This window comes from Homalodisca vitripennis, chromosome 1 (assembly GCF_021130785.1).
Source record: "Homalodisca vitripennis isolate AUS2020 chromosome 1, UT_GWSS_2.1, whole genome shotgun sequence".
Taxonomy (NCBI): Eukaryota; Metazoa; Arthropoda; class Insecta; order Hemiptera; family Cicadellidae; genus Homalodisca; species Homalodisca vitripennis.
This window is the reverse complement of record NC_060207.1, coordinates 58,325,504-58,351,340: the sequence shown is the minus strand read 5'-3', so window position 1 is coordinate 58,351,340 and position 25,837 is coordinate 58,325,504. Positions and strand designations below refer to the sequence as shown.

The 25,837-nt window shown below is 35.3% G+C and overlaps 1 protein-coding gene across 1 annotated transcript; it reads left to right on the top strand.

Annotated features, from left to right (window-relative positions):
• The first annotated feature begins 61 nt into the window (after positions 1-61).
• On the top strand, positions 62-23,851 carry LOC124362270 (anaphase-promoting complex subunit 5). The gene is made up of 13 exons (XM_046816627.1): positions 62-415; positions 4,096-4,205; positions 6,431-6,632; positions 9,956-10,202; positions 13,984-14,164; positions 14,249-14,418; positions 14,718-14,832; positions 15,316-15,444; positions 16,518-16,754; positions 17,137-17,321; positions 20,234-20,471; positions 21,149-21,406; positions 23,606-23,851. The coding sequence occupies exons 1-13, from the start codon at positions 289-291 to the stop codon at positions 23,708-23,710; spliced, it is 2,304 nt and encodes a 767-aa protein (XP_046672583.1). The 5' UTR covers positions 62-288; the 3' UTR covers positions 23,711-23,851.
• Positions 23,852-25,837: the final 1,986 nt, after the last annotated feature.

Sequence of the window (25,837 nt, the reverse complement as noted above, 5' to 3'; positions counted from 1 at the left end):
GCTCTACAAAGTCATCTAAAAGCAAACACCAATAAAACGAAAGTTCAAACATAAACAAACAATTACTTTTCGTTTGGACTTTGGAGTTGATTTGATACCTAACCAAACCAAGTAATATAACTATTGAAATTTGTAACTGCCATAAAGGTTTATTTGTGTTGATAGTATGATAATAAAAATAAAATTATGATCCTTAATTCGTGGTGTTTTATTCTGTTGAAATACATATTTAGAGTATTCTGAAAGAGGCAGTTGTTCAGAAGTAAACAATTAGGCCTAATTTTAATAATGGCAAATAAAGAGGTATCATGGTCTGCTAACACGCTTTCAAAAAAATCTATAAGAGAACACATAACACCTCATAAAATAGCAGTTGTTATTCTAATTCAAGAATACTGCAATATGAAGGCTGATGGTAAGTTGTTTAGAAAGCTTAGGGTTATAGTTGTAAGATTAATTCGCAATAACCCATGATTTTTTGTGTGATACTGCATATTAGGCTCTGCCAATAGCTTAGGTATGGTTTTTGTTTTACTCGAATTTTTGGTCCCTATTTGTAGAATTATGTATTAACTGAAATAATGGAGAAATTACTATTAGATAAGGAAATTATAAAATTAAAGGCAGAGGTGGCAAATCACGAATTTGACATTATCAACGTATTCTGCTCATCCTCCTGAACAAAAAATATGTATGGTTTTAGGGGATGCAAATGACAAATAACATGATTTTAAAGGGTATATACATAAATAGTTAAGTTCTTAATGTTCTGTTTGTGTGCTGTGTTGGAAAAAAAATAAATCTGTAAATATTATCTGCGGGTGGGACTGATAGTGTATCTGTTATTTGAGCGCTCTGGGGCAGAAGTCAGAGATAACATGTACACTGTAGGTTGGATCGAGTGAGTGCGTGACAATCATGGATCAACCATCCACTAGTTCGACCAATCGTAGTGAACTGGTGTGTTGTAAATATTATCTGCAGCTGGGACTGATAGCGTATCTGTTATCTGAACGCTCCGGGGCAGAAGTCAGTGCTTCACTAGATATCGTGTACTGTAGTTTGGATCGAGTGAGTGCGTGATGATCATGGATCAACCATCTAATAGTTCGACCAATCGTAGTGAATTGGTGTGTCGGAGTGTTTTGTGGGGCATGTTAAGAGTTTACGTTTCGACCGAAATGAGATTATTTAGTTTCTGTACATTCTGTGGAACACACTAATGGTAAGTGTTCTCTATTAATGTCCATTTATGTACGTATATTAGGGGTATTCATGATTTATTAAGTTTTTTACAAGATACATAATTGCCTTTCCATTACAAGTCAATTTATATTTCTGATCAGCTCCTCTAGAATTTGAAATTTTACTGATAGGTGCTATCTCGAGGGATGTTTTTCTTTCGCTGACATCAGCGTGTAGGACGATTCGAATAAGTTAATAATGCGCCCTGATGGCCGGGGGCACTCGTCTCAACTCGATAACAAGTAATTAATTTTTAGCTCGAAATTTAAGAAAAACATTGTTCATTTGGATCAAAACTCTGCTCATTTCAGTATTATTTTTCCGTTTGCAAAGATAGTGCCGCATCCGATGATGTCATTACGAGGTTAAATCATGGTCACAAAAGGTCACGTGATGCCCGATGTGGATGTAGAACATGGAAATATTGCTCCGCGCTTGAACAGTTGTTCCATTTTTTATGTTCTAGAACTTCGTTATTTCTCATTTCCACCCCTCCAAACCTTATATTGTTTTGTTCTGTAGGACGATTCCAATAAGTTAATAATGCGAAACTCGTATTTTGCCGCCCCGGCCAATTACCTAATATATTACTGGAGAAATTATATTTCTTTGACCTGTAAATATATAGCTTCACCATAATATAATCTTAAAAATCTATAACGTAATTCAGTTCGACATTATTAAAGTTCTAAATTAATTCAAACAATCATGTATGGTATTTTTTAGTAATGGCTGCTAGTGGCAGGAAACACTGTTTGTCAATAACCTATTACAAAGTAACGTGTTGAGGTATTACGCTCCAACAGCCTGTTACCGTGGTAACATGTTAGTATATACAAATTTAACTAACTCTCTACAATTTAACTTAGACTGATAAACTAATAAAATTATAAACGGGTTAATTCAATTTTCACTATACAACACAATTAATGGGTGATACTAAGTCCTTATCTACTATTTGTCATTATGCTATACATTCGTACATATTATAAGTATAAAAAGTTAAAGATAACCATTACAAGCAATCACGTCATCTTAGCTTGAATTTGGGTACTATTCTTAATCCGCCATCCGGGAGGGATGTTTTTCTTAATCCGCCAGAAGTGCGGGGTGGGCCAAAGGCGCCATAGAAACTCGCACTGAAGGCCAGGGGCATTTCTGATCACAAGCTCTGTGTAGGTGATCTTAATTGTTGTTTTAAAATACACTCAGTCTGTCAGGGCTGCTACTAAACATTGTGAAATTAGTTAATAGAAGAGAGAAAAGTCACAACACACAAGATTTGTTAACTGCATGAACACTGAAAAAGTATAAAAATCACAGCACATGGTGAATATTGCAGCTGGATTAATTTCTTTTATTCTTGCCTCCACACCTCCAAATTCACCAGTCGCATTTGAGCAGTTGTGAAATCTCTGACCACAACAATCCTTAATTTCTATTTTAAATGTATTTAACTTTTGAAAGATCGCTTGTTATTTCTTCCCCTGTCTTTTACTGATAAAAGTACAAAATCTTTTATGCTATATTGCCTTTCTTAGAATAATACACATTTTTCAGAATGAAAGGTATTAAGAAAACGTTTATGGATCTCGGCCTGGGCCCTCCCGAGTGTTGGACCTCACCACAAGTGTCGCTGTGGGCAGCCCTGCTGGAGGTTCCACATCTAACAATATAGAATGTTGTTATTAATTACAAGAATTACTCTTGTCTTGTTCAATTTTATATAATTATTGATTCGGCATATGTTTTTTAATAACTCAGTGAGACATTGGGATTAATTTCTAGAATCTTTTAAGATAATTAAGGCTAGTTTGATCCCTTCAGTGAAATTGGAAACAGGACAATTGCATACAAAATACTGTTTTGAAATGTGATGCAGCATTTATTTCTCTTAGAGCTCCTCTTTAAGTACCGTTAACTCGTTAAAGGGCAGTCAGAAAAAAAATTGCACAGTAAGCTGAGCACTTGTATTATACTAGTACTGGCCAACTGATTTCCCTCTAGTTATTTTACCTAGAAAGGATCAGTAAGACCTTTTTGTTGATTTTACCACATTTAACGAGAATGTAGGGCAAGAATGTTTCTTGTACAGATAGTAGATTATAATCAGAGACATCTAGGTAGTGTGTTCTCAAATTTATATATTAATTCTGACTTTTCACAAATACTTTATTACAAAAGAAACATAATTTATGGCTGTTAATATTCAAATTTTGGTTTAAAAAATCACTAAACCAAAATTCGGTATTCTATATTTCAGTTGATTTGAAGATTTTTTTAAATATCAGAGATCCTTGAAGGTTTTAAAGATGGAGTGGGTTGTCATTTTTATGAGTGTTGCAGAGATTTGCAGGAAATCAATGTTCAATGTGCAAATGTGCTTACTAGGATTCAGAAAGGGGTTGCTCATTAAATAGATTGAAATGTATATTTCACTTAAATGAACTCAGCACTTGATCCTTCTCAGGTGGAAACTGTAAACAAGTAACCAACCCATCAACCAACTCATGTGAGTAGGTAATTTTTTAATTTAATCACTGCAAAATGTGAATACAAAATCTTTCCATAGACTTATCCATTGAGCATTATTTCACAAAGTAAACTTATTTAATTAGAGTATCCCCGCATCTAAACCTTACTGTGCTTTATAAAGTACCAATATGAACTTTTCTCTCGGTCGATTCCTCTTCATTTGGATCTAGGGCAGTATTGAAGACGTGCCTGATTCTTTTACTTAGGTATTTAAGAATAATATTTATTTACTTTACCAATAGTTTTGTTTTCTTTGTTCTTAATATAATACCAATTTTAATATGTAATTAAATGTGTATTAATACAAATTTTCAGCTATTCGCCAACTGAAAAAGGCAGACGAAATATCAACAGAAATTACTGTGCAAATGCCAGAACCCTCCCACCGCAGGAACTTCAGCATGTTAATCCTTCATTTGATTCAGGTTGGTAAGACTAAAATAATTTGGTTATTACATTCCTGGTTAATAAACCAATCTAATTTTGTATGTTATTATTTTACATTTTCCCAAGTGTATTAATTATGTTAGTGTTTCAACCCTTGGACACTAGTGCCCAAGGCTCCTGTCCAACCTGTGCCTGCCAGTGCCCTTGAGGCCAGTACTACCCAAAACTGCCAAGGCCTATTTTTACACTTTTAAATGCTTTATGTTTCGCTCTGTACTCCTCCTAGTATTTATATAACTTGAAATTTGTTTTGTTTTGTAGATTTTAGATTGGCTGTCGATTAGCATAAGTTAACAGCGCATTATGTACATAACGTGTTTGGTAATTACTACAACAAAAGAAATTGACATAAAATAATTACTTTAGACCAACAATTTGTTGAAAAAATCTTCTTTTATTGGAAATATTTTAATTGATAAAGTGATTATATAATAATATCCATTACAAAATTAAAGAACATTTTTTTAAATAAATTGACAAGAAATTCTTATAATAAGTGTGGAGTGTAAAAGGAGAGTAAAATAATTAAAATAAAAACGCTACCATATGTCAAGGTTTTTTTTAAGTGATACCAATTTAAAATTGATGTGGAAAGTCCATATTTATTTCAAATCAAAACTAAACTAGTCGAGACAAATTTTAAATGATTGTAAATAATATTTTAGTAAACGGCTGATCAATCAGACGTTAGCGGCTGTAGCCTATATCTCGGTGTTCTAACCAACCGGATGTTGGCGTCCAACTGGCTACATTAGGTAATCTTTTTCAAATATAATAGTTTGTTTTATGTATAATGTCTAGATTTTACTTCTGCTAGTCTCAATCCATGGTAGTTCAATATCATCATAATTAATTATAAAAATATGTAACACTTGATTACTTGCGTACTGTTGTTCAGCTCAATAAAAATGTGTTTGCTCAGGACACGTTTCAATGCGTTTTGCATCATCAGCTTCTTTACTTGATGAATCAGTAACTTCCAGCTGGGAGTTTATATTGTATCTGACATTTAAAGTTAGACCAATGCTATAGTTAAGAAGACATTTATATTAGCACACTAACATGACATGTCTGTTGAGTAGTATTGGACAAACTGCAGCATGCTCAACATTACTCTATTAACTTATATTTAATTTTAGTCTCTTACATAATCAGCATGTTTCTCAGTCTTTTTAGAAGTTACCATTCATGAAACTTCAAGTAATGTATAAATTCCATATTCTTTCTTGTACATCATTTAACTATATAGTAAAAAAATAAAACTATATAAAAAATTAAAATATCCAATAATTTCAATTTTAATGAAGATAGATTTAATAATTCCAATTAATAAACAACATATTATAAGGGTAGTTACAGTACTATCAGTTCCAGTGTATCAATCAATAATTTTTAATTAGTCATTTATTGTTCAGATTTGTCACCTTTGGAATGTTTTCCTTGATGATGTTAGAAATATTGTGAGTTGTGTACGTGAGGGCTAAGTGCATGCTGATTATAGAGATGCCAGATGATAGTGATTGTGGCATATTCCATAAAAATTGTTTTCCATAAAAAATGTATTCTTTGTTTTAACTTATTTCTCCGTATATTTTATATATATATATATATATATATATATATATATATATATATATATAGGGTTCAAATATCAGGTTGTGGTATTCAGTGAAAATATACATATTGGACCACATGATAACAAAATAGCTTCAATCAAAGTGGTAATATACTCCGACTTTTTTTTGACAATTTTATCAGGGTCCAACACTTGTATGGGGGCGGTTGGTGGTACATGATGGGCCCCAGCCGATTATTTGATCCAGGGCCCGCCAAAACTGAGTACAGGCCTGGCCATGATTCTGACCCAATTTGACATGCATGTGTAGATGTATGCAGAATATAAGCAAAATATGCAAGTAATGGTGCTAGATAATCGAGTATATTTTTCATTGTTCGTTGAAATGTTCTCTTTTAAAATTGTTTGATTCCAAAACAATTTTGTTAAACAAAAATTTTTTAATGAGCCATTCTAACAATATTTTGATTAAAATTGTACTATTTATACCCTCAATTCATATTCAGGGTGGGGACAGTAAAATATGTTGTTTAATGAGTACAGAGAGATGTTTATGCCATAATTTAGTTCTATTTATTATATTTTCTTTTATATTGTTAGTTTATTGATAAAATGACATTTCTGCAGTGCCCTGATATGGACTATAAAGAACTGATAGATATGCTGGAATTTGGCAAATACAAACTTGTACCCAACTTGTTGAGAAACTTCCTTACCGAGATGGAAGGGTTTACCCAGAAAGAAGTAGGCAGCTTGATGGACACCATCCTCAACCTTGGCAGGCTGCTTATCGACCCTATCTCCCTAGTCAACAAGAGCAGTCCAATAGGTAACTTACTATAAGTTATTGTCAGTTTATTTAAATGTATATGATTCAAACTTTGAACATGCTATTCCAGGACGAGTAGTGGAAAAATGAAACTGAAACATTTTAGTATTCACTTACCTATGATAAACAGGACTGGTTATCTAAACAAAGAGTACATTGACTTACAATCAGTTGATGTGCAGGTGGCCCGTACTGTTAGAGAGAGGGAGGAACTGACCGGTACTCTATGGGATCCTTTATTATCAAAAGATATCATGAGTGAACAGGAAATGTATATCTGTGTTGAGCAGAGGATTATAATCAAGTTTTTGGTGAAGGAAGGAATCAGCCCAACCAACATTTTCTGGCAATTATGGTGACGGTTCGGACAAGATCTTGTGAAGAACCAGTGTGTTTGCTTGGCACAAAGAAGTTTCTGAAGGATGTGAAAATTTTAGGAATGAGAGCCTTGATCGTTGTCCAAGGATGAGTATAACCCAAGGCCAACAACATAGAGGTAGTCCAAAATCTCATTGAAGAAAATCCGTATATAACTCTTTTGAAATTCTCGTTTTGAAGGAAAAGATAATATTAATTGGCCAGAAATGACATTCTTCTGCATAATAATACCAGACCACATCCGGCTAACACCATAAGACAAAAATTAGTTTCACTAGAATGGGAAACATAGGAATGTCCACCCTATAGTCCAGACTTGCCACCTTGTAACTTACATATTTCTGGACTCCTCAAAGAAGCACTTTGGAGGCCAGTATCTCAAGGACAACGAGCGGCAGAGGCATTTGTGGTTAAAAAATTAAGAGAACATTAAAGGAGTTTTTACGATGATAAATATAAAAACTCCCAATCCAATGAGAAAAATGTATTTCAAGGTTGCGAGAATATATTTGTAGGTTTAGTTAAATAAAGTTCTAATCAGTTAGTTAAATCTAGCTTCCAGTATTCTTATTGGACAAACAAATATAACTAAAGAAAAGTTAATTTGTAAATTTTGTTTGGGTAGGAGTCAGGAGTCCGGGAGTTGAGTCATGTCTAGAAGGTCCTATTTTAAGTATAATTATTAACATTTACAATATTGACCTTGTTTTTTTGTATAACTTAAAAGCTTTAACTGACAAACATAATATTATTAAAAGCTTGTTAGTGTGATTTATGTCTTATTTTGTTCTCCTTAAACTATTACGAAATAAATATATGTTCAGACCCTTATCAATTATCTTGACCTTCAATCCCATATTGCTTATGATAGTTTTCCTGAGTAATTATGGTTAGCAAAAATCAATCAAGTTTGCATGGCACTACCACATTTGTATTATATCTGAGTTTTTCCATATATGAGGTAGGTCTGGTCTTTGTCCTCCTTATCAAACTTCAACTGTATTACATTTTACCATATTTTTCTTACCTTAAACCAATAACTTAATTTGAAAATAACATTTCTAAATTGTAGCTTGTGCCTACATAACTACTTTAATAGGACGATTCACAACATGTTTATGAGAAAGAACCCTCTTCCTGCCATGTCTGTTTATTTCCATGAATTCAGCAATGTGAACAATCTGAATGTATGTGATCTTGCCTTGGAGCTGTCAAGATCAGTGTTTTAACTTCCTACCACTCCAGTTCATAACTCATCCTCCTTGTTTTGGGTTTGTTTATCAATCACCGTCTCAGTGCATATATAAAAACGAACGAGTACAACTTGCATAATAATTTTCTTATTGCATAAGACTCAGTATTTTGTTTATTATTTGTTATAGTATATTAATAAAGTGTTTTACTCGTTCCTTGAGATTTGAATTATTTAAGGTTTACTGTATATGTTCTATATTATATAGATGTACTGTTTTATGCTGTTTGAGAATTGAAGTACACTAGAGCACTGATTATCCAAAAGCTGATTATCTGAAATGTCGGTTAACCGAAAGTGCTTGAGACAGTATTTTTAACATATTGAGAGAGCAAATAATTAAAATGGAAAACAGTTACATCCAGAGATGGAAGAACAGGTGAAACATGAGATAGAAAGGATGCACTTAATGAGAATAGATGCCAACTCACTGATGATATAGGTTCTTGCCTTGCTTTGTTCGAGGAGGGAGGACTTCCAGCTTGTCCAGGGCTACAGTACGGTCCATGGAGGACCGAGTGACTTGTAACTCCTTTACATTGTTGCTGGTAGGATACAGGCTTAGAGAGAAACCATCTGTCCATCTCACACGAGGGAGGTTTAGCATGGCATTACTTCGACAACCTCATTGACAAAGGGCATCGGGACCCGGGGCGACACTTCTACTACAACGAGAACAAAGGGTTAGGTTTTTGTGAGCGACTTTTACCGGAGCATGTGTTGTTCAGATGGACTCTGATAGTACAACTGATTGCTTGGGCATCTATGGCACACTCCTAGACGGCGGACAGACAGACAAGATGGGACCACACAATGTGTCCATCAATGAGAGATGGCCATTAGATCAGACGATAGGTCCAATGGTCACTTAGTTTATTGATTTAGGATATGAATGTCCGGAACTATTTCAACTATCAAAGAGTATTCTAAATAATAAACTAAAGCCTACTTTAACGGCACATTGCAAATATTATATAGTAGTGTAAATTCAAAATTCCTGCTACACTGACATTACATGAGCGGTTAGAGAGTAAATTAAAAATATGAATGGTCGCAGAGCGCACCTGCCCAGTTGTTTCATTGTGCCTCATTTACCAGTACACCTAACCTCACTTTGTATCGCTGAGATGAGTGTTGCTTTAATTAACTGTCTGTGCTGTTGTTTATTGTGCTGTGTGATGTCTATCAATGTCAATAAAATGTAAGTGTGTTACACTGTTAAAAGTGTGTTCTGACACACTCAAAAGTATAGAACGGTTTAAAAAATTAACAAGTGGATGAACCTTTTGCTGTATTTGAATCAAAGAGATTTTTCTACAAAAATCGAGTCTAAAAGCTTAAGCAATAAAACATGTTCAGCCATCTCTTTTAAGTTAATTTTGTAATGATTTTATCGTATCTGTTATTAAACCAAAAAGAGTTTATGTACTGTATGTGCAATTCCTTCTTTATATGTGTATGTATTATATGTACTGTAATACAGTTCTCTAATGTAATTAAAAAGTATTGTAGTATGTATCACTACATGTTTTATTTGCACGTCACCCATCCCATTACCATCAACATAAAACCGGACTTGTTCAGAAATTATTGATTGTCCGAACACTCCTTTCCAAATGTTTTGGGTAATCTGCGCTCTACAGAATCGTAAACATATTGTGTTGTAAACAAGTAAATAAATAGGTCTATGCAGGTGTCTACTTGAGGCGAGTGATGTTGTTCTTCGACAAACTGAATTTCTCGCAGACAGTGAGTCTGTACCGAGGATTCCAGCACTATGTGTTGCGAGGCAGGCAACGCCAGATGGATGAGGTGAAATGTAATCTGTTCAAGAGTTCACCATCACCACCATCACCGTTAGCCTCAACAAGTATGATGGATCTAAGCTCCTCCATGGAACAGACGTCCTGTTCTATTGCTCAGGACATGCAACGAGTCAGGTACGTTTACAAGCTATCAACTCTATTGGTCTTTGGTTTCAGTAGTAAAATTTATGTTGTGTGAAATCTCACAAACTTTTATGGACCCGTTTAACTACTATTTACATTACTTATCACCAGTAATAGTTTTACTCTTATTACAAGGTAGGAGTATGCCAGACCATGTGTTTTGTAACAAGGTTCACTAAGTTTCATAGTTGTGAACTTATCAAAATTTGGTGGGATATGTCTCATCCAATTGTCTGAAAAAACTGCTTCCGCCTAATTACTGTCATAAAGTACTAACAGTTATCTGTCACAGGAGGATTGCTGTCCTCCTCTACTGTTTGAAGGTAATGGCTGTATTCTTGATGGCATTCTTGTCAGATGAGGGACATTGGTCTTGCCTATGTAGAAATGAAGTTTCAGCCAAACTTCTAGCTTATGTTGTTCTCGATATAACTCTTCGAGTAATAGGCTTCATTAACACTCAGCCAAATCCCAAGGACAGAACTACACCATAATCAAACTCAAACTTGCCTATGTGGAAATTTAACTTCAAACAAAAATTCAAGCCCACAGAATATTTTTTCTTTAGATATTGTGCAGAAAACAGATGGACAGAAGAAGCATTTCCCAGCCAGAGTTGTAGCTAAACATGATAAATTCTATTAATGGATTCTTAGATATCCTATGGATATTTAAGCTTTGCTAATCTTATTGAGGGGCATTCACCATCATTGAACTTTATGTTGCCTATATACAGTATAAATGAAGCTTTTCAAAATTTCAAATCTATGCCTCAATTACATTTAGAGATATTTTACAGACATACAAAAGTGAAACCGGAGTGACAGATTTTGCTAACGCTGAGTGATTAATAAGGAATGCTGAACTTTTGATATTGAAACAATTGCAAATAGAATAGTATAGTTCAAATTGAATGTGGTCATATGGTTTTCAATAAATAACAATAATGATTCTTAAACTTATCAATAACACGTGGTTTTTTTGAAGATTTAAAATATTTTAAAGCTTTTTAAGTTAGCATGTAAGTCTTTAAATTAAATAGTTAAACCTATGTCATTGTGTATACTGAATAACCAACAAAATGAATTAATACTATGATTTCCCTTTACAGTTTGTAGAATGAATTACACAAATAGCACTTGAAAGTTATTTATTATTATTTATATAGATTATTATTTAACTATATATTTTTTCTCATCATAATTTCTTAGTCAAAGTGTCTGAATCAGTATACATTAACCCTCTTCAAATAAATTATAAGTGAATACCTGATTTAATATAGTACAACGCTGCCTACTTGGGGAGCCAACACACAAGTTCTGGTATATCCCACTGCTGGATATTGACCTCCTTTGTGGCTGAACAGTGCTCATGTACAAGAGGTGGACATACAGCTTAATAGAGTTTGGGAAGCTAACACACAAGTTCTGGTATATCCCACTGCTGGATATTGACCTCCTTTGTGGCTGAACAGTGCTCATATACAAGATGTGGACATACAGCTTAATAGGGTTTGGGGAGCCAACACACAAGTTCTGGTATATCCCACTGCTGGATATTGACCTCCTTTGTGGCTGAACAGTGCTCATGTACAAGAGGTGGACATACAGCTTAATAGAGTTTGGGAAGCTAACACACAAGTTCTGGTACATCCCACTGCTGGATATTGACCTCCTTTGTGGCTGAACAGTGCTCATATACAAGATGTGGACATACAGCTTAATAGAGTTTGGGGAGCCAACACACAAGTTCTGGTATATCCCACTGCTGGATATTGACCTCCTTTGTGGCTGAACAGTGCTCATGTACAAGAGGTGGACATACAGCTTAATAGAGGTTGGGAAGCTAACACACAAGTTCTGGTATATCCCACTGCTGGATATTGACCTCCTTTGTGGCTGAACAGTGCTCATATACAAGATGTGGACATACAGCTTAATAGAGTTTGGGGAGCCAACACACAAGTTCTGGTATATCCCACTGCTGGATATTGACCTCCTTTGTGGCTGAACAGTGCTCATGTACAAGAGGTGGACATACAGCTTAATAGAGTTTGGGAAGCTAACACACAAGTTCTGGTATATCCCACTGCTGGATATTGACCTCCTTTGTGGCTGAACAGTGCTCATGTACAAGAGGTGGACATACAGCTTAATAGAGTTTGGGGAGCCAACACACAAGTTCTGGTATATCCCACTGCTGGATATTGACCTCCTTTGTGGCTGAACAGTGCTCATATACAAGATGTGGACATACAGCTTAATAGAGTTTGGGGAGCCAACACACAAGTTCTGGTATATCCCACTGCTGGATATTGACCTCCTTTGTGGCTGAACAGTGCTCATGTACAAGAGGTGGACATACAGCTTAATAGAGTTTGGGAAGCCAACACACAAGTTCTGGTATATCCCACTGCTGGATATTGACCTCCTTTGTGGCTGAACAGTGCTCATGTACAAGAGGTGGACATACAGCTTAATAGAGTTTGGGGAGCCAACACACAAGTTCTGGTATATCCCACTGCTGGATATTGACCTCCTTTGTGGCTGAACAGTGCTCATGTACAAGAGGTGGACATACAGCTTAATAGAGTTTGGGAAGCTAACACACAAGTTCTGGTATATCCCACTGCTGGATATTGTGCTCCTTTGTGGCTGAACAGTGCTCATATAGGCCTACAGGAGGTGGACATACAGCTTAATAGAGTTTGGGGAGCCAACACACAAGATCCCCTTCTACACCTCTGCTATCTTGTTGCTCAAGGATGTGCATTAAATAGCCTCCAAAATAAAAGCCACTATACCATACAATGTGAATGGTACCTTACTTCATGCAAATGGTTAGGTAATCTGTAAAATTCAATAGGTGTCCCTGGTTTCCTACTTCATCCCTACTAAGTCATTGCTTTAAGACAGATGATCCTGTCTGGCTTAACAGTTTGCGCACTGGAAGAGTTTACATTCAACTTAACAGGGTTATAAGGGTAGTAATGGGAGTCTGAGTCCCACTCTTCTTTGGCTCCCAGTACATAGTAACACCCCTTGCTATATTTTAAAAAGTGACCTTACTAAGAGAACATAATTTTGTCAGACCCCTAATTGTCTCTCTTGCAGGAGCTCCCATGTTCTGGCACCCACATTAGAGTGACTCTATTGTGAATAGCCAGGTCTCCAAGTAATAGTAAACCATCCCAAACCAACTTAGACATGTAGGTACAGCTACTGGGAAACCTTAGTACAGCTTGACTGCTCTAGAGGATGTGGATTTTGGCACTCTTTGGGTTATCCTTTATAAATTTACCCAGTCATAATTATGTATTTCGAAAAGATACAATTTCATTTATAGAATAATGTCAGGAGAAAACCCCAAAGCTTGAAAGTTTCTTCAAAAGGTGATATGTAACTTATTCTAGTCTTAGAGTTAGTTGTCCCCCTTTAATTCTGCTCTTCATATAAAATTAGTTTGCTTATATTGTGTTTTAATGACTGTTAAAACTATTTGAACTGTTCGGAAGAAATTTCTTTCAATATAAACTGTCAATATTTTGATTTTATTTTTAATTATTTGTCATAGCTAAGTGACTAATATTGGTCTATTAATGTTGAGATAAAAATATTAAAATGTTCATTTCATTTTCATCCGTATTATATACAGTACTGCTTTGAAAAAAAAAGAAAATTTGTGTAGTTTTTTGAAGGTTATTAAGAATATTTTTTAATTTATTATCATACTCTCTAAGCCGCCAATATTTGACTTGCATATTGTTATTTAGAATTGATAAAGATGAGACACTGGAAGAGGCTCCTGCGTTATGGTCTCGTAGACAGGCAGAACTGTTCATTGCGCGTCAAACTGCTTGGCTACAGAATAACGAGAACTGTGCGCTTCCTCCACCACAACTACAGGATGTCATCCGCCAAGTCATTCAAGCAAATCCTGAACATTTTGAGGCTGTAAGTTTAATTGTTAAGGAATTAATACACTAATGGTAAAATATTTTATGAAACCATATTAATACACAATTCTGAATGCTGCAGCACTATTTGAGCTACCTAAACTGTCTACGGGTGAAGGAGTTGGGGGGAGCAATAGATAGTCTCTATCACTACTTTGACCGTAGTACGGCCACGAGTCAAGACAAAGAGGCAAAGGGCTACAGATATGCAGCTCTCAATTTGGCCATTCTACACGCACAGTTTGGGCACAAGTAGGTGGTATCTTTGTATGATGTAGTATAGGAGTACTTTCATTCTTCATTTATTTCTTCACTTATTATAGATTAGTTTTATAACAAATTGAAACGTTTGGTTTTTAACTTGTAAGGAAAATAAAAGGTTTTTCACAAATAAAGTACAATAAAGATATCGGTAGAGTAATTGGAAAAAATTCCCTTGCTAATTTATATCTTAAATTTCTATCAAATGTTTTCTTAAGGTGGGTAAGGAAGACTATTCATTGTGCTACCTAATAATCGTAACTCAGATGATCATTGTCTGTTGTTCGCAGAGCTGAGGCACTGGCGGCTTTGAGAGAAGCGATCTGGCTTTCCCATGAGGTCAATGATAACATCTGCCTGCAGCATGCCCAGTCCTGGCTGTACAAGCTCACTGAGGAAAACAAGGTCTGTTTGTAGAACTGTTCCATCATAACAGCACATGGGTTTGGATTTTTGTGTTACTTTTATTCATTCTTGCTATGTAATTTTAGATTGTAAAATTTATAATAGGAATATATAAGTCTGGAAAAAATAAATATTAAAATCCTGTGTATTTAAAAATAGAATGCACATTTTTCAATATTAACATATTTACTCCCAAATCTTACATGGGATTGGAATATAGATATCAAAAAGCTACATGACAGTTGGTTGTGGTTACCAAAAAAGGGACTTAAGGTTTTAATTGTTGTGTGTTACATAATTGTGTTTTTACCTTAAACTTCAACAATTAATTAAAGAATTAATAAAATGTATAGTTTGTTGCTAGATCTATTGTTATGTTTGGTGAAGTACACATTGTTTTACAAGGTCATTCAAATTTAGTTTATACTATTTAGGGCATTTGAGTTTATATGTATGTAAATTAAAAAAGAATGTTTGTCACAGGAAATTTTGATGGAAAGATCCATTTCCAAGTGCAGTGACCTGAGTCTGAACTATCTGACATCTCTGGGCTTGCAGTCTTTTGCCCAGTTTGCTGGCACCACTGGGGGCAAGCCTGCTCTAGTTTTTGAAGTAAGTTCGATCAGCCAATCAGTCAATGAAATCTTTATTGTTACTTAAACATTTACAAAAGGACATCGCTACATGAAGAAGTGACATTACCAAAATCACAAAGTCCTATAATAAGGTTCAGTAAGTTACAGCGTATATGAAAAAATTGATTGTCCACCACTATGCATCATTCAAGAATTCCCTAACATTCAAATAATTATTTTCAACAAGTAAGAATATATAATGGTTTTAGGGTTATCTTAAAGTTATTTATATTAATAATCTACTTCTTGTACTTAATAAGAAGTTGTATTAAAATGTTTATTCCATGTACATGTGAACATTTTTTCTATAAGATGAAAATAGCAATGAAGAGTATCAAAATTAGTTGTGTAGCCTCAAAAAGTGTTCAATATAAGTAAAAAGAATGCACTCTCTTTACACTTATCAAATTTTTATTTTTACAATATACATTTCAGATTCGAAGAATCCATCTTCAGGTTCTAAAGAAGGTGAATTCTTTGAAACCAAAATGTACATTGTAAAAATAAAAACATTAAAAAGTTTTAAAAGGTGCATTTTTTAAGAATATTAACCTTTTTAATTCTAGTGTTATAACTGTCAATGTGTTTGTAAAAACGATCGTGGAATTTGAATGGACCTATAACAAAATTTGGATTATGTACATATTGGGAATTGCATTAGAGTACAGATAGTTTTGGGTTTCTTAAAATATATAAACTTAGATTTCATGAAAATGGTTGGAATTGGAATGTAGTAAATATTTGATAGAGTGGCAGGAATCATTGTGTTTAGTTATCATTGTTTAGGAATCATTGTGTTTCAGGGCAAACGCAAATATAACTAGCACGACTATGGCTATGGGTCATGACTATGGCCAATATAAATAGCATTGGGCAACACCCTTCCAGCAAAATATATAGCCAAAATGTGACGTAACGACTTTTCCTACTCAAAATCCATTCTGCAAGGCATTTCTCCTTTATTTTTAGGTCTCATGCACAGGTCCTGTTAGTTCTGTATAGTAGAACTTCATTTATAAACATTCCAAAACAAACCTCTTCTGTTTTCAGGTCCTGATGCGCAGTGATGTGCTCAACTGTCAATTCTCTATGATGGATCTAATGGCCCATAGTTTCACACACAAGGCAGCCCTGTGGACTCTGTATGGAAAATCAGACATGGCATCACTCTCCAGTCAGTTGCTGCTACATCTAGACACTGCCGATTCTCTCCAAGGTCTTAACTCTTACAAGGGTGAAGCGGTGTGCCAGGCTATCTGTAACATGGCTCTCAGGCTCACAGATCTGGTGATCATCTTATGTTTCAATTATGTAGTTCTTATTAGGACTTAGTTCAGACTCAACATTGATTGAAAAGATGAACTTGGATCAAGTAATTTTGTTAAGAAGAGTTTGTACAGTCTAAAAGTAATCCTTTTCATATTCAGTATTGCAGTGAGTTTAAGTTGTATATTTAAGCACAATTTTGGCTTTGGTAATTCAGAAGAGAACTCGACTTCTAAATCACTAAACTTTCAAGATTAAAGTTCTGTCTCAAGGTTTAAAATCCTTGAAACAATTTCAGTTTAACATCTGTGACAAGATGGCTCTCTACAGTGAAGCCAAAATATTTCAATACAATAATATTGTTCTGGAAATAAACATTAAATTTTGTTCAATATGATGACAGGGAGAATATGAGTTGGGAATGCTGGTAGTGGACCATGCGAAGGAACGGTTCCCAAATTCCTCTTCCTGGCAGCTCAGTGAGCAGGTGTTGTACTTTACCCGAGCTTTGTACAAGGGTCAGTGGCAGACTGCCCAGTCAGCTGTCAGACAACTGGCCACACTCAACAAGTGGGAGGCTTTGCTCAGGTAGAATGTATTCTTGTCTGAATACAAATTATTTTTTTATGTAAAATTAGATACTGAAGCATATAAAAGATACAAATCATTATTGCTTAACAGATACAGTTACTAAAGTTGACTCAGAAAATATTATGAATTGCATTTTCAAATGGAAATTAGGCTGTCATAATTATAAAACTCAGAAACAAATGACTGTATTGAAGTACTACAAATATGATATTTCCAAGTTACTTAAGACAAATGTTGTCTGGAAGGTAATATGAAACACAATTTATTACCGAGATGATAAATCTTAACTAGCAGTTATAACCTTGATCTGACCCAATAATGTGCAGTTGAACAATGTAGTGATTTGGTTTCAGACTCTTGTCAATTTGTTTCTCTTCATTTTGGTCTTGTCTGTAAAACTGTTCCAATATCCAGTTATCCTAGAGACATAATGATTACTGCAGTAAGCTGAAGTTACATCTGTTGTTCTTCATAATTTTAACACGATTGCTACTGGGTTACCACTACATCATGTTATAATTTACTGATGTTATAATACAGTTAAACAAGAGAGTAAGGAGCCATCTTGAGAATAAAAAAAAATTGAATTGTATTCTCCATATACAGTCAAACCTCGATATAACGAACCTCAAGGGACCGGACAGAAAATTCGTTATATCGAGTTTTTGATATAATGATGTTCGTTATATTGAGGTTAGGTTAGGCACAATTTCGCTACATCGAGGTTCACAGACCATTGGTTTGGTCGTGAAATCGTATGCTGTACTGTATTTACGGGTAAATAGTGTGTAAAACGAAATACAAATGCATTTAATTTGGAACAATGAAACTTTATTTTTATTTTAATTAAGAATACAGTATGGAAACAGAAAAACTGTAATACAGTAGCTATGTACTTTGAAAACACATTAAAAGAAAATTGAAAGTCAAACATGACCTGAACAAAACTTAAAAATCTTACGCTACAGATAGTAAAAAATACAGTACTTGTCCTGTACAGTATTACTAAACTAAAAATTATAGATTTTTAAAGTTTAAATGGCCTAATCTACATTTTGTGTTTCGATGGCATCATTATTGATGCTGTTTTCGCCCTGTTTGTTAGAGAAAAAGTCAGTAATGGTAGTCTGCTTACGTGATGTGACGATAATATCCAATGAGCAATCCAATTCAGTTATATATTTTACCACACTTTCACTCAAACCACCCTTTTTGAGAAAAAAACACTAGAACACCAATGGCTTCACGAGCCTCTTTTAAATTAGGGTCGGGCATTACACAATCTGGTTCATCGTTATCGTCATCTTCTGCAGCCACATTTTCATCTGGAACAGAGGTCACAGAAGAAATGATGTCAACGTAGTGATGGGAGAATCGAATAGTATTCGAATACAGCCAGAGTATTCACATATTCGAATACATCAAAATGGATTCGAATACTTTTGAAATGAATACAATTTCTCTGGAAGAATTGAATTCAAACCTGGAGTATTCGTTTATTCTGACAAATAGTATTCAAATAAAATATCCAAGAGCTGTATTCGTATTCATATGAGGTTTAAAATGAATACATATATGGAGACTTTGAAAAGAATAATTTAGGGGAGATTCATAATTTGAAAAAATAATTACAAATTTTAATACTTAAAAAAATGTATAATTATTAAATTTAAAAATACATATTATTTAAGAGTTGCAGTTCTAAGCAATAAAGACAAATATGAATATTTATTTTATATTGTTGTGTAAAAACAAAATATTATTAAGGTTTTCTGGCTTCAGTCTATTTCTACGGTAATTAGTGACAAGACCTGCTGTGGAAAATAGTCTTTCAGACGGAACTGAAGTAGCATGTAAACAAAGATATTTCTTCTGAAGTTCGTATATCATGGGTATGACTTGTTTATACGAGGCACCAAAAGCCAAAGTATTCGAATACAGTGGTGAATTCGTGACAAACAAGTGAAATAACCCAGGAACAATAGATTGCGGGAAAGAAGTAAGACAGGTCTAGACCTGTCTGTTAGAAACGCTCAGCTGAGCAAAAGTATTCGAATACAAGTATTCGAATACATATTCGAATACAGGGGTGAATTCGAATTCACTGTATTCGATTCTTTAAAGTATTCGATTCTCCCATCACTATGTCAGCGTCCGTTAACTCCCCACACGTCTCTACGTCCTTCAGCTCACATGATCTTATCTTTCTGATTTTGGAACACAGTACACTTCCGTCATCGAACTTCTCTTTCTTTTTTAAAATTGTAGCTAAAGTGCTGGGCGAAATGCTGAATTCTTTCGCGATGTCCAATTTTTTTTTTGTCAGATTGTCTCCAACGCATTTGATAATTTTTCGTTTACACTCTACGCTTATAGCGCGCCGTTTCTTTTTGTTATTGGCGTCCATCGTCACTAAACTACTGTAACTTAATTCTGAAGCACCGCACAATCCAAACTTTCTACAACAACTGAATAAACTCGTCTAGCAGTTCAGATCGGAGTGGCTGTGACTAAGCTTTCATGTCGAGACACAATTGTTTGTTTGTTGTCCTTTGTTACCGTTGCCACGTTTGTTTACGTTCGTTATAACAAGGTGCAGTCGTGGAACATTCGTTATATAGAGGTGAATTTCACTACAAGAGGTTCTAACAACAAAAAATTCACTATACCGTGTACATCCAGGATTACTAAAAATTCGTTATAGGTTGTGAGCATGCTTTATTCGTTATGTAGAGGTGAAATTTGTATTGATTCTTGTGGAGACTTCTAGGGGATTTAAAAAAATTCGTTATATCAAGGAATTTGTTATATTGAGGTTCGTTATATGGAGGTTTGACTGTATATTTAAGCAAATATGCTGTTCACAGAATGAATAATTGAGAAATAAGTAAAAATAGTTGATGTTTCAGAGAAGGAGAGCTGATGTTAGCGAAAGGTGATACTGCAGAAGCCCTGGCTTCTATCACCACTGTACTGGATGTAGGGCCGTCCCTGTGTCCATCTGTGCGTGTAAGGGCTCTCTTGTTGGCAGCTAAAGGTAGTCAGGCAGCTGCCGTCTCTATTCTGACTGCTGCTCTTTCTATAGCCAACTACCACTATCTTGACTACCTCACTGCCTTAGTGGCCATGCAACTTGCACAAGTACAAGTAAGTCATTTTACTTTAAAATGCATTTTTATTAAGATGTTTATTTAAGATAAATATGTTTTCTACTTACTTATTCACAAATTTTAATTTCGTGGACTATCAGCTGCTAATCTATTGTATTTATTTATAATGTTTGTTTTTCTTGTTTGAATGCTCGCTTTCTTTTTCTTTTATACTTATGTATACATATGTAGAAGTAGATTCATGAATAGTTATGTGTTTCAAACCATTATAGAATAGCTTTTTCTTGAAGAGAATTAGCATATTTTTGTGAGTGTTTGTATATAATAATATAGAGAAACAAAAACGTAAAACGACCTGCTGCTGCTACATCAGTTCCTTTATAATTATCATTGTTTACCATCTGTTTATAAATATATTAAATGCAAACAAAAACGAAATTGCATACATGTAATCGTTGTAAACGTTATATTTGATTACCATTCAGTTTTCAGCGATATATTCCCCAAAACAGTAGTGAAAATCTAAAGATATTGCACAAGCGATATATTGACAGCTGGTCCAGAACGGGTAAATACTCACCATCAATATAACACCGCCTGATCCTCAGCACAATCCTACTTTGCCAGCAATATATTGACAGCTGGTCCTAAAAGGGTTAAAACCAAATGTTGTTGAATTCATCTAACACGTTAAAAAAAAATGGTTACATTTAGTTGCAGATGAATCTGCCAAACCAAGCCCTCAAGTTGATGGACCAGTCTCTGCTGGTGGTGCTGTCTCATGGAGGCTACTATGATCAGGCTTCGGCTCTTCTCTTGTTTGTCCAGTGCAAGGTGGCATCAGTGGCATCTGCTGATAGTGAAGTCAGAACTGAGGTCATCGCTGATGCTATCCGTCTACTTAATAAAGTAAAAGAGAACTTCCACCGTATGGAGGCCTTCACTAAAGTGAAGGAATCGATCTACCTGCAGGTATCTAATGATTGTGAATAATATAGTGTTCATTTCAGTAAATATACGATAATAAGTCTATCATATATTTGTATACTTATCTGGTACATAGAAAAGCTTGTGTTGTCTGCTAATGGATTTTCCAACTAATGAATTATATTTAAATTACGGCTTGTATTTTCATGTATGTATAATTATAATCCTAGAACTTTGTGCCATATCATTAACTAATTTTATTGTTATCAAGGAATACTAAGGGTTTTGATGAAATGTAAAATCGTCTTGAGAAAAATTATTTTTTTGGTTTTAACATACAGATTATACATAACGTAGCTAAGGTGGGAAGAGTTGATTTAGTGAGAATGTTGGGTTTAGCTCCAGTTCATCTTCCTCCTTAGTGCAGTGTCTGGAATCTGATGCTATCACAGACATGTCTATGTGTCTAAAACATCATAGTACACTCGGTTGTGCACCTGATGAGACAATGAGAATACCTCTTCACCTAGATTAAAAATGTACGCATTTGTTAATCCTCTTTATGTTTTATCCTCAGCAGGGAATGGGTTAAAAAGCACAAAGTCAGTTGGTTGAGATGGTTTTCCCACATCTATCGTGAAAAGCCTCTGCGGATTTGGTTTCTAAACCTCTGACAACAAGAATTAATGATTCATTCAATTCTTGATTATTCCCTGACATTTTAAAATATACTGAAATTAGACCTTTTTTTAAGTAAAGAAAATATATCTAGTGATTGTTTGTTTGCAATCTAGCCAGTTTGGTGAAAAATCTTTGAAAAACTTTCTTACAAGACTTGTACATTTTTTAGAGTATATGAGATTTTAGGTAAATGCCGGTTTGAATTTCAAGCAAAATCTTCGACATACTTAATTGAATCTGTGGTAAAGTCATTTGACAGAGGAGATCATGTTACATCCTTCGACAAGGCATTCAACTGTGTCAGCCATCATTTATTTTCATTTAAGTTGCAGTTTAATAGCAATAAGGGGCGAGGCTAAAGATGCCTAAGCTCCTACTTAGCTTTCAGGAAGCAGCAAGTCATTACCCGGATGGCGATATCTGAGTCTAATAGTCATGGGAACTGGTTATTCAAGGAGTTCCACAGGATCTGTATTGGGCCCATCTTTATTTTTATTGCACATAAAAGTACTCCCACATGCCTTGTAGTCCATTCTCTTTGGTGATGACACCATGATGACTAACAGAGTTCCAGTTCAAAATTAGGCAAACTCAAATCAATTAAGTTCAGAAAAAATTAAATAAGTAGACAATAGTTAACAACAAATTCTAAATTCTAATAAAAATAAAATATAAATGATGAACAGGAAATCACAGACATGCAAAATATATCAATGTGTGTTATTATTTCACTTATCTTTCTTCTACCTGGGGTATTGAAGGAGTCCGTATACTAATTCAATGAGCGTTAGCAAAGTCTATCATATACGAGAGGCTGCAAAAATGTTATGTCTGTCTGTCCACATAATATCTCGAAAATGAAATAACCGATAGACTTGCAAGTTTGTATTTTTATATAGGCACCACTGAGTTTGATGGGGGTGGATGTCAGTTTATGAGATTTGGCTGAGCGTTAGTGAATATTGTTACATTCGTCGTATGGGTAACCATGGTGGTAATGAAAAAATAGCAGAATAAATAAAGTTATAAAAAATTGTTAATTAAAACAAACTAATTACAAAAAAATAATTGAGTGGAAATTAATAAATAAGTGTAATATTAATGTTATTTAATTATTAAACAAATAGTTTGTTAACAAACGTTTTGATTTTTGGCTTATTTTTTAAAGTTAAATTTGGACAGCCCTCCATTTTGTTCTGGATTAAGATACAGAATCCAGCACAAAATTTGCTGCTTGTTTGCAGCATTGTCCTTCTTTTACAAGGACCATTAAATTGAGTCATTCGATAGGGGTTTATATTTTTAATGTTTCGTATTGGGGGTTTAAGTTGGTGTATATATCTCAAAAACCACAATTTTTAGTCTTATAACAATCGCTCCCTGGATATTGTTTTATATATTTCTGTTAAAACGTTAATAGAAAGGGAACTTTTGAACACCTGATGAATTGTAGTGAAGTGTTTAGAGATAATTGTAAAATATTTTGTAGTTTACATTTCTCACTGATCTCTTCTTTTCATGTTAACAAAGAGTTAATTCCTAAATATTTGCTTGTATGTACAGTGTCTTCTGGCCAACGAGCTTGGGTGCATTGCGGAGCGTAACAAGTTCTCCCACGAATTTCGACAACTGGAAGAAGAGTTCCCTACTTTGTTACAAATCTCTTAGCTATATTATTTTTATTTGTGTCTTTATATATTTATAAAGCTGTACAAAGTTATTTCTTGTACATTTTGTTACATATTTGTAGCTATTTCCAAAAGATATGTTTAATTAATTAATTACAAAAATATATCATTTTTAGAAACATATAACTTTTGCTTCCGTCCTGGGTATGACGTTAAACTGCCCACCTCCACCTAACCATTTCCCTAATAACTACCCAATCCCCCTCCAGGGTCTTATTAGTACCCGCTCCATTTGACCGTTACAGTACATGGCTCGCTGGGAGTGCTTAAGCCGGCACTAGATGCCCTATCTGGTGTCAGTGAGAGCTAATGTGAGCTTGTCTCTGCCGAGGCGTAAGTCATGTACTGGTTCAGAAGCCAGCCACTTCGATGTCCTTGGTCAGGAAGTGTGTACTGAGCAGGAGTGTCGGAGCTCCTGCTGCAACGTACGAACCCAGGCCGTGCGAGTATACCCAGCCTGGTTAAACGAGTCAACACCAGGCCCCGGGGATCTGGGGTAGATTAACCTGGGCTCCCATGGGATCCAGTTTTATCGAGGGCGTGCCCGTTCTTGGTGTATCTCGGCCTGCACCCTTACACACGATGCGCTGGTTAAAATCCTTATGGAAACCGAAATCACCCCAAAACTAGGGCAAAGCGTGGTAACAAGAGATCAAAGTGATCTGGAGAAAAAACGACAATTGTCTGACTCAGAATGTGAGCTTGATCAAAACAAAGAAAAATGGAAAAAGAACAAAACGACGTTGAGATAAATATTCCTACACCTTTATTTCTTGTACTAAGTCATAAGGAAGATAGAAAAACCTTGACTAAGGTGAGCCCTTTCCTTATCCACAAATCTTTAGTAGCCTGTGGAGGGCAACCAAAATCTATAAGGAAGCTGAGGAATGGAACTATCCTGGTGGAGGCTGCAAATTGCATTCAAGCCAAGAAGTCCCTGAAAATGACAAGCTTTTTCGACCAGGTAGCAATTACTGTACAGCCTCATGCCTCTCTGAACTCTTCCAAGGGAATCGTCTTCTGTCGAGAACTTATGGACTGCAATGAAGAGGAAATTAAGGATGAGCTGCAGTGCGAGTTGGTGACAGATGTGGTCAGGATAGTTCGGACCGAAAACGGGGTAAAGGTTCCTACCCCGTGTCTCATAACGTTTTCAAAACCCCATCCGCCAGAAATCATCAAAGCCGGTTATTTGTCTTTGTCTGTGCGGCCGTACTTCAAAAACCCCCAGCGGTGTTTCCGCTGTCGGAAAGGTTCGGGCACTCCAGTGAGACATGTTCACGCTGTGGTGATGAAGGACACCAAGAGGAGGGATGCAAAAATGAGACGCGATGCATCAATTGCAAGGGAAAACACCCGGCATATTCAAGAGAGTGTAATATTTAAAAAAAAAAGAAATATTCAAAATCATCGGCGTACGGTCGGCAATTTATTCGCCGATATGCAGTCCGTATTTGGGAACCAGGGTACACTGGTCCGTTCTTCCCGACCTGTCGGGGAGTGATCATGCGCCTATTACCATAGCCTTTGAATCGCTTCCTTCTGCAATCGACAGGCCTCCAAGGTGGAAAATTCAGAAAGCGGATTGGAATAAATTTAGAAATAGCTTAAATCCTCTAACCATTAATACTCAAAACACTGATATTGAAATAGCAACTGCATCATTTACATCAGCTCTTATTTCAGCGGCTGAATTGAGCATTTCCAAATCCTCAGGGAAACAAAGTCGTCACGCAGTTCCGTGGTGGTCAGAGGAATGTTCGAAGGCCCTGAAAGATTTTAGAAAATGTCTTATGGTATTTAACAGATCTCCTACGGCACAAAATCTTGAAAATTACAGAAGATCGAGAGCAAAGGCAAGTTTTCAGGTTGAGTCGACGGCAGACCTGGTTAGACTACATTGAAAAAATAAAGAGAACTACTCCTACGTCTGATCTTTGGAAAAAACTACGTTCAGTTTGCAGCAGACCCTCTCCACCTTCCATATAACTGTTCGCAAACTGCCAACTTGTTTGCGGCTCATTTTGAGCAAGTTTCAAACACGTCGTCGTATTGTCTCGACTTTCAACATTTTAAAGCTGCTCAGGAAAGGTTGCCTATTAATTTA

What these genes read in the sequence shown, in the direction of transcription:
- LOC124362270 (XM_046816627.1), top strand. Translation starts at nt 289, where the DNA reads ATGGCAAATAAAGAGGTATCATGGTCTGCTAACACGCTTTCAAAAAAA. An exon ending in TAATCCTTCATTTGATTCAG is followed by an intron (nt 4,206 to 6,430) that starts GTTGGTAAGACT and finishes ACATTTCTGCAG; the next exon opens with TGCCCTGATATGGACTATAA. An exon ending in AGGAATCGATCTACCTGCAG is followed by an intron (nt 21,407 to 23,605) that starts GTATCTAATGAT and finishes TTGTATGTACAG; the next exon opens with TGTCTTCTGGCCAACGAGCT.